This window comes from Siniperca chuatsi, linkage group LG1, assembly GCF_020085105.1.
Source record: "Siniperca chuatsi isolate FFG_IHB_CAS linkage group LG1, ASM2008510v1, whole genome shotgun sequence".
NCBI classification, from domain to species: Eukaryota; Metazoa; Chordata; class Actinopteri; order Centrarchiformes; family Sinipercidae; genus Siniperca; species Siniperca chuatsi.
The window spans coordinates 21363490-21373567 of NC_058042.1; the positions used below are offsets into that span (position 1 = coordinate 21363490).

General features: G+C 41.1%; 1 protein-coding gene across 2 annotated transcripts; it reads left to right on the top strand.

Annotated features, from left to right (window-relative positions):
• Nucleotides 1–283: 283 nt before the first annotated feature.
• Nucleotides 284–9404, top strand: ppm1g (protein phosphatase, Mg2+/Mn2+ dependent, 1G). Of its 2 annotated transcripts, none has more exons than XM_044177461.1 (14): nucleotides 284–444; nucleotides 744–880; nucleotides 1620–1689; nucleotides 2024–2109; nucleotides 2318–2447; nucleotides 3393–3504; nucleotides 3849–4045; nucleotides 4244–4425; nucleotides 4550–4681; nucleotides 5273–5375; nucleotides 6074–6205; nucleotides 6291–6420; nucleotides 6628–6727; nucleotides 7378–9404. In XM_044177461.1, the coding sequence occupies exons 2-14, from the start codon at nucleotides 770–772 to the stop codon at nucleotides 7576–7578; spliced, it is 1686 nt and encodes a 561-aa protein (XP_044033396.1). In that variant the 5' UTR covers nucleotides 284–444; nucleotides 744–769; the 3' UTR covers nucleotides 7579–9404. The 2 variants fall into 2 exon arrangements, with proteins under 2 accessions (XP_044033396.1, XP_044033459.1); XM_044177524.1 differs by lacking the exon at nucleotides 284–444 and adding an exon at nucleotides 505–645.
• Nucleotides 9405–10078: the final 674 nt, after the last annotated feature.

The window sequence follows — 10078 nt, forward strand, 5'->3', positions numbered from 1 at the left end:
AATAGGTCACAAATAAATAGTTTCATTATTTAAAACCATTCCTTTTTTCTCTCGTTTTGATTTTAAATTTTGGTCATATTCTGTATAATTTTATCAATACATTTTTATATTTATTTTTTCTTGTATTTATTTTATAGCTTATTGCTGGGATTAATTCCTGTATGTTTTATGCATGTTTGTTGTTGTTGAAATGTTTGTTCATTGATTTTAAAAAAAGACAAAAAACTTGACATTGTGACGTGTGACGTACGTGTCGGACACGCCCCCTTGTTCGAACGAAGGGGACATGCGCGCATGCGCGCGTCCTCACTTCCTCCGCAGCTCCTGCTTCTTTTTGGTCTGTCTGTGTTGATAGCGGCTTTTGCTTCCACACGTGCAATCTTTCCTATGTGAATCTCTCTCTTTGGGACCAGTTTTTAAGCTCATCCTGCTTTGTCAGAATAGGTAAATTAACTGTCGGCGTTGAGTGTTTGATCTTTTTACAACTGCGCAGCCGCTTGCATGGCGGGGGCAGAGGTTACTTAGGGCTGGAAGTTTAGCCGGGTTTGCTCCTGTTAGCATGATGATGCTAGCTAGCTGATGCGTCTACTTTTTGTTGTGGTGTTGCTAACGTTAGCTAGCTAGCAACCGCAACTAGCCAAGCTGGTAAACGCAGTTGAAGTGTGAGAAATGTACTGGGTTATGCGTCTGTTTTTTATGTGAAGCTAAAACGTGATGTTTTCTCCGTGTCGTCTTCTCTCCAGGTTTAAAGCCATAGAAACAGACAACCATGGGGGCTTATCTGTCGCAACCAAACACAGCCAAGACCTCCTCCGATGGCGGCAACAGCAACATGAGCTACGGTTTCTCTGCCATGCAGGGCTGGCGTGTCTCCATGGAGGTGAGGCGGAAAATCAGTGACGGGATCAGAGACAACCATGTTGCCGCTCAGTTTCTTGAACTCAACGAAGAGAAAATGTGTCTTGAGTTGTAAATGGCGGGATAAATGGATGTGAGACTTTTCCCTGTGTAGGTTTGTTTGTACGGAGCTGGTTGGCGTCCTTCCAGAGTACACTGGAAGCTCGTCACACTCCCAAACTAGCTTTTCTCTGAGCATCAGCTGCATTGATGGATGAAATACATAATTCATCCTCGAGTTGTTTTTTTTTAGCGTGCTGACTTATATTGTAATCAATCTCCCACAACATTCATGGGCATGTCTGATGTCTTTGTCAAATTTCTTCTGATGAGAAACTAAGACACTGCCTAATCATGTGTCAGCCAACTAGCAATAATACACCAGCTCTCAACAGAATAATATTGGTTACTAAATGCAAGCATGTGAGTAATTCAGTTAAAAGACATGTATGGACATGTGCAAATATAATAACACAAGGCTCACCAACTGTTTGATCAAGAAACAAAGTTTCTGTTCTCTAAGTGATTTGACCAATATATGTATTTAAATTATGTGAAAATAATGTGTAGAGGTCTCCATTTTTCATTTGTCATCGTATCCCCTCTGACTAGCCTCATACAGGTAGCTTTTCTTTTTACCAGAAGAGGAATTCTGATTGCTTGTACCAGTTTGTATAATGTCATGTTGTCTGTAATGTGCGTTTTTGTGTTTGTTGTCACAGGATGCTCACAATTGTATCCCAGAATTTGATGAGGAGACAGCCATGTTTGCTGTATATGATGGACATGGAGGTAACACACACGCTGTACAAATACAGTGTTCTGTTATATTATTTTGCAGAAAACGTTGTCATTTACAACATTTAAACACATTAACATAACAGTATTTTGTCAGTTAGCCAAATCTTTTCCCAATCCTAACATTGACATTGCACAACACACAAATCCTGTTCCAAAAATTGGTTCTCCCAAAACTCATATTTGGCATCACAAACAGCAGTCACACACCCATTTTTCTGAAGTGTTTCCCTGGTTTCCCCGTTTTGTTTGTTTTAAACACCCCTCTCCGTACTCTGTGTACACACGCCGATCCTGTGAATTTATATAATCTGTTGTTCCCATTTAGGTGAAGAGGTGGCTCTGTACTGTTCAAAGTACCTTCCCGACATCATCAAGGAGCAGAAGACCTACAAAGATGGCAAACTGCAAAAGGTGAGAAGCCGTAAAAGCCACGGCACGACCTGTCTTTAAAAAGTTGGACAGAGCAGAGATTTTCATGACCAGAGGTCTGTTGCTTGACTGTGACATAGTTATAAATTAGGTGGGATCAGAAGCACCCGCAGCATCAATCTCATCAATCTTGAACCCAATTTTACACCATGTTGCTTTACTGACACATGTTTTTGCACGTTGTTTCCAGGCTCTGGAGGATGCCTTCTTGGCCATCGACAGCAGAATGACCAAAGAGGAAGTCATCAAGGAGCTGGTCCAGATCGCTGGACGGCCCACTGAGGAGCCGCCCACTGAAAAGGTGGCAGAGGAGGATGATTGTGAGTACACCCCTAACAATAAAATGTATGTAGTAATGTTTGTTATGGATGTGAGGTGTAAGGAGCTTATAACAAAGCTCATTTAGGTTGCATGGTAACAGAGTGAAGTGAAACCATGGGGGAAAAGTTATGACCATAATTATTAGGGGTGTAACAGTAGACAAAATTTGCAGTTCGGTATGTACTTTGGTTTTGGGGTCACAGTTTGGTACATTTTCGGTACAGCAGGGAAAACAAAAAATAATTTGTAATTTATTTTGAAAAATGTAAACATTCAACAGTGGCTCATTGGCCACGAGTCTTACTAACAGTTAATGCACTCAAATACTGTCATATTGTCAATAAAAAAATGTAAATAATGCTCCATCGTAAAACTCTGACCTTTTGATAATTCCTGAACAACTACAGCTTGTGCTGGTTTATACAGAGAAGCACAACGGACTGACTGAAATGCACACGAGAAGGCACATTGTAGCTGGGCTCAAGCACTTTGACCATATGCTTAAACTCTGTATTCTCTAAGACCCATACAGTATATATATAGATTGAACATGGTCTCATATCTGCAGTGATAAACACTCCTACAGCATTAGTTATTGATTTGGCACAGTCTGAATCTGCAGTGAGAGGCTGCCTGATTTTTATTTATTTATATATAAACAGTAGTTTGGGTCACAGGGCCTACCAATCCGAGGAAGTCGCATACCGAACCGAATGTCCTGTACCGGTTCGGGACGAATACATGTACCGCTTACACCCCTAATAATTATTGAAGAAAAATACCACATACACAATCAAGGGTGTGAAAATAAACACAGATAACTAGGATGATACAACAAATACAAGTCATACTTGTACACTGCTGGTAGATTAAAAACAGTGATGTCAAATCCTAATAATAATGACTACGGTCTAAATGATTCCATGTTTCTGCCCTCATTTCAGTGGAGACAGAGGAGGCGGCTTTGCTCCACGAGGAAGCCACAATGACCATAGAGGAGCTGCTGGTACGCTATGGCCAGAACAGCAACGCTGTCAAGCATGCAGCTGCCATCAGGTAGTCTAACAGACTTTTTATTTTGACTTTTCATACAAGGACAAGGAAGAAACACTAATGTGGCAATGAAGAAGTATTTTGAGCCTGTGAAATGTTACTTCATGGAAAACGATGCATCCTCAGTGGTGACCTCATGCAATGCACGCAGTCATCACAAATGTTTCAACAGTCCTGCCCTTCTGGCCATTTCTCACCATAACTGATCCATTGGTCTACACATAAAATCAATCACCTTGCTGTATAATGTCCTGCCTCAACAGCCTGTTTCAACAGGAATCATATCACATAAAATCTGAAGACTCACATTGTTGACTCATCTTTATTTCTTTGTGTTTTGTCCGTAGTGCGGCTGCTAAGAAGGCGTCCTGCTCGCACCCCGAGGCCTCGGGAGACAAAGGTGGGGAAGGACAGAAGGAGAAGGGGCTAAATGGAGAGGTGGAGGAGGAGAGCAATGGGAAGGTGAAGGGAGGTGAAGGAGCGGCATGCGGGTCTAAGCTGCGAGCCTGTCGGAGAACAGGAGGAAGTGAAGGCATCGGTGCAGGTACGGAACATAAATATTAAAATGAGTATCCTTTTATGTAAAAATAGATAAAATCATCGTCCCATCAGCCTTTCAAATACTGAACATTTATCTTGGATTTATTTTCTACCGTTGCATTAAAAAAGAAACGTCTGCTTATTTTCGCGCTCTATTCCTCTTGACTAAACACCTCACGTTGCCCTCGTTTCTCCTCTACAGCGGCTGACTGTGGAGGGTCCGGAAGCTCCAATGGAGAAGAAAAGGCTGGTAAGGCAGAGGGAGATGCAGGACCCTCCTGCTCCTCTTTGTCCTCCAAGGCTGCAGGAGATAACAAGTCCAGGTTCTTTGACGACAGCGAGGAGTCTGAGGAGGGAGAAGAGGAGGAGGGCAGCGATGAAGAGGTCAGAGTGGGAGACCAGAATAAACCATCCTATTTGGCTGTGAAAGCGCACTCTCTCTGACTTTGAAAGGCATTGTGATTGTAGCATTGTAACTGTGTGTTTATTTTATTTTATTTACTATTAGGATGGCAGCGAAGAGGAAGAGGGTGACAGCAGTGAGTTGGAAGAAGAGGAGGACACAGAGGAGGGAGAGGAAGACTCTGAGGATGAAGAAGAGGAGGAAATGTGTCTTCCTGGAATGGACGGCAAGGAGGAGGTGACTGATTTGTAGAAGAATAATGTAATCATTGAGAGTGACCTCATCAACTTAAGAGTGAGAACAACAATGCAGTTTTTCTGGAGTTAATGTACTGATAAATCAATACAAGACATTGGCATTGATCACACTGAGTTATCAAAATATTAGGACCTTCTTTCCACCCATGACTTGTACCACTTTTTAAGAGTCATGTCATAAAGTGTTTTCATATGCAAATGTTCATTGGTGAAATTAGTCATATTGGAAGCATTGTATGCAACACTTTCCAACTCAACTAACAGCCTGCAGTATGTTGGATAGCCACATTGCAATAGAAGCCAAATTTAATGATTTGTAATGACTTGACATTTACTGTGTAAATGGAAGAAGTTATAGTGGCCGCTTTTTTAAATTCTTCTGTCTGCATAAAAATGTCTGAAAGCTTTTAAGTTGTTTTATTTCAGTCATAGGGTGAAATAGATTGGAATTTCACAAAGGATTCAGATTGTTTGTCTTTTATGGAAAGAGGGGTTGGTCTTTTTAATGTTGGTGTAAAACGTCATGGAGGTTTTAACAGTGTGTCAATCTCCCATGTTCATGTATTTGCAGCCGGGCTCAGACAGCGGCACCACAGCTGTCGTGGCTCTGATCCGAGGAAAACAGCTGATCGTGGCCAACGCTGGAGACTCTCGCTGCGTGGTGTCTGAGCGCGGTAGGTCCAAACCATTTGGTGTGTGTGTTTTAAATTGTAAAGTAATTGTGTGTAAAATCAAAGTTTCTATCAATTAAACTTGGGGACCTCAGCCACATGTCTATCACCTCCCCATTCCAAGTATATCGTCGTATGTTGTTACCTCCTTAGCTTTAGCTTATGAGCAATTAGTATGCTGGTACACAAAGCTCATATACTGACTATATTAAACAGGCTGGTTATAATATTACATCATGTCATAAAAAAGATGCAAGATGTTACAGTATTGCACCTGAGCCACCTGGGAGTGCATAGTGTGAAAAAGCTTGAACACCCCTATATTATAATATACTATATTATATCTAAACAAATGATAAATGTAGATGATTTTGAGGTGCTAACTCCAATGGCAGGAATATTTCAAGGCTGTGTTTTGTTTTTCTTTTTTTGTCTCTTAGAAACAGGAATCTGATTAAATGTTGGCATTGTTCAGTTGAAGAGGTTTTATCTTGGCTGTCGGATTCTTTTTTTTTTTTTCAAAAATACCCAGTTTTCTTTCCACAGTTGGGTGATTTAGTCATGTTACTGGGCAACAGCCAATCAAAGTGTTTGCCTCTTGCATGGTTGCCCCTGAAATGCATAGTGGCAGATCTTTTAATAAAAGGCTTTGCAGTAATCGTGTATGAAATGTAAGAGCTCCGTTCTTGTGTTTGCTGTAGGCAAAGCTGTCGACATGTCGTACGACCACAAGCCAGAGGACGAGGTGGAACTGGCTCGCATCAAAAACGCTGGAGGGAAAGTGACCATGGATGGACGGGTCAACGGTGGACTGAACCTCTCCAGAGCTATTGGTATGGCCGACTTTGTGAGATGACCACATCTGTAAGCAGAATGAGTTTGTCTTGACAAACTGTTAATATGGATTTTGACTCTCAGGTGACCACTTCTATAAGAGGAACAAGGTTCTGCCTCCAGAGGAGCAAATGATTTCTGCGATGCCAGACGTCAAAGTTCTGACACTTAACGAGGACCACGACTTCATGGTCATTGCCTGCGACGGTATCTGGTGAGTTTGAGTGGTCATTGGCCCATTTGTCCCAGTAACTGATTATTCATTAGAATTCATTATTTCTTTGTGCACCTGTAGATTTAAATATGAAAGAATGGACGTTTTCATATCCCAGTTGCCGTGTTAATGCACGTGAGGTTGTCTTTCCTTTTGGTTCGTCATTTACCCGTTGATAAGCCATGTTTCCATATGTGTTGTGTGCAGGAATGTATTAAGCAGTCAGGAGGTTGTGGACTTCATCAGTGAGAGGATCAAACCAGACCAGAGTGGCAAAGTCAGACCCCTCTCATCCATAGTGGAAGAGGTGAGCGAGAGCTCCTGTTACACACTAAATACTTGTACATAAATCAGTAGGTCAGAGTTTCCGTAACCACGTCAAGAGCTTGGGAATCACAATCACATGTCAGACATTAAAACAACTGGATAAATGTCAGTTTTCTTCAGTGTAGTAAAAAAATATATCTTTAAACTTTTTTCAAACTAAACTGTAATGAACACTAAAAGCTGTTGAAAAATGTTATTAATTAATAAGGTTGGTTCTTATATCGGGACTTGAAGAAGCTCGGGAGTGAGATTAGCGGATTGGAAAATATGGTTTAGGTGTAATTTATGGTCGCAATCGCAGTCCGTCCTCTGTCCGTCTCTCTGCTCTGTGTTTGACCGAGGGCGGGCCTGAGCTCCACCACACACACACGCACGCACACAGAGCGCGAAGCAGAGCAGAGAGACCGTAGTAGATTTTACTTGTTGATGACAACTATGCCCGTTACTGTAAGTGCGATAAAACCTTCCCGAGTAAAATGCCAATAAGAGTAATTTCTTAAAACACCAACAAGCATAACAAGCATACGCTATCTAGCTTGTAGCCTTAGTTGACTCTAAAACATTGTGAATAAATAAGAATAAATACATTCATGCATCTTTAATTTCAACTCCCATATGTCCTCCTGACAGCTACTGGACCACTGTCTGGCCCCCGACACATCTGGAGATGGGACAGGATGTGACAACATGACCTGCGTCATTATCACCCTGCGGCCACACCCGTCCCCTGCTCAGTCAGACGACACAAAGAAGAGGAAGCACCAGGAGGAGGCAGAAGGGACCGAGCTGGAGGAGAACGGCAACGACAGCAAAAAGGCTAAAAGTGACTAAAGGCAAAGAGACACTGTCCCAGAGGAAGCAGCAGGTCCCAGGCTACCCCAGATACACCAGAGACACATTCTGTTCAAAATTAAACCCTGACCTCACAAACATCAATTCACCCTAAAACAGAAATTACAAATATTATACAGATGCTCAAAGTTCGGCTGAACTAAGATCATCAGTATAGTTTTTTTTTTTGATTGAGTTTGAGTTGAGTTTCTGTTTGAGGTGGATTCTCACTTCAACACCCCTCCAGTTGTTTCTTTTGTTCGCTCTCGTTTGAAAGAAGCTGGACATGCTTTTACTTGTTAAATTCAGAAGAGGCAAACTTGCCACTTCCTGGCATGCTGAATAGCGCATAATTTTCCACGTATTTGTAACTAGAAAGAAGATGCAGGACGAACCAGTCTACAGAGATTAGTGTGTATTTCTAAACATTTTAGAGAGGTCTCACCATCTCTGCAGACTCTGTTATAAATATGTAAGACTTTTCCACACAGTTTGTTCTAGTGGAAGTTTGAGGATAAGTATTGTAGTGACCTGTGTCTGATTGCTGTTCATGACATTGCTGAAATGACACATGCATTTCGATTGCGGTTTAGCAGTATGAAATATGCGTTACTTTTCTAATATGAAACTGCACAATGCTCTGTGTGTTGGGCCCAAATTACAAAGCAGTCATTGTATCTCAACAAAGTGCCATAAAAACCATGAATAGCTTCAGATAGAGGCATTGTGTAAAGGTAGCAGTAGAAAAACTGAGCGAATGAGAGGATGTTGGTGTCCTTGGTAGCCCAAATTGAAGATTCAAGATGCTGTGAGGATGCGAGTGCTAGTCTAGTGTTGCACTGAATGTGTCGGTACCCTGTTTCAGGTTCCCCTCTGATGTTGATATCCCACCCTGCGTTTGTTAAGAGGCAATTTGTGTGAGTCACAGTTAGACTCCGGCAAGAAGAACTGAAGTATTTGGGGTATTATTTCAGTTGCTCTTGTTTGCCATTATATTTTATTTTTCTCATTAGCACCCATTCACAAGGGAGGATATTTTTTTCAGTCTTGCTGGTCGCATAACATCCCATTCATCAACAATACATCACCATCATCCTGCCTTTTTTTTCATTCCTGCTTCGAGTCTTGTCTTGATCAAAATCTGTAAATTTCCATACAGAGAAAAGATGCCAGGTTTTTGGGAGCTAGTGTACTTTTCATCTGTAAGATCTGATAGCAGGGAAACAGACAGAGACATAAAAGGCGGCAAGCCTTGTTCCATGTTTCGGTTGTGAGTGAAGCCCTGGACGGCCCCTCCACTCTCTACCTTCCTCCGCCCCATTTACTCTCCCTGTCTGTCTTTCCATTGTAACACCTTTAACATCTCTAGGACCTGTTTTAAGTAAAAAGTATTTCCACTCAAATGTATATTTTTTTTCATTTCTGGTGAATCAGTTTTCTGGCAGTTTTAAAAGTAAAATCCTTTTTGTGAGCACACTCTGAAAACGCCCTGACGCTGGACCGTGGAGAGGATGCACAAAGTTATTTTTTGAATGGAAATACAATTTGAAGTTCAGAGCACCAAGACAGTATAACTGTTTTAGAAGATCTTTTTTCTTTATTTGCAGAAGCCTCATTTAAACCATATTGTGTGACTTAAGTTTGTTTCTAGTGTACTATCTCGTCACCATGCCCTTTTTTCTGTACATAGTTTTTTCAATACTTGTATTTGAAGAAAAAGAAAATGCTTTTTCTTTGTAATTGTGAGTCAATGTGACATTTTTGGTGCATAATCTTTTGACACCAGTATGTAAGTACATACAAATACATTTTTTTAAATAATGAGACAACTGTATTCCGGTGTGTTTCTTTAAAAACAGCTGGTGCTGCATCAGCTTTTTAATCAGAAGTTTCAGAGAAGTATTTTATTGGGAAATTCTGTTCATAGATTTGATATCTGTTGCAGAAGCTGGATTGACAAAAACATTGTTTTCTCACTTCTCAAAGCCACAGTATGCAGCAGTTCAAAGCAAAGTTTGGATTTCTCCCCCAAAATAGATGATGTCCGTTTTGTATTTTGGTCCAGCACAAGACATTCTCCAACTACTGAACCCCTCCAAGAACCACGCCTACCAGCCAGACTGATGGAAAATGTCGTGGTCCCCCGAGGATGGACTCTATCTATTATGAGCTTCTGTTTTATGCCATTCTCAGGCCAAAAGGGCATACATGAAATTCAGAGTGAGAGTAGACAACCACAGGGAACATTAAGATCAGCTAAGATTAAATAATTAAAATCACCTGTGTGGGTTTACCACCTGTGTGCAGGGCCTTTAAAGGGGCTATTCTCAAAAGGAAAAGGCAATACTGCAGACTGTACAGAACCTTTTCAGTATTTTTACATAAAACCCTTTTATAGTTGTTTTTTTTACCATACATGTAGGCCTATACTATGTGCATATGCACAGAAAGAGGTATTTAAAAGCTGTAGTACTTGTAACTTAACTTCCAGGATATCCAT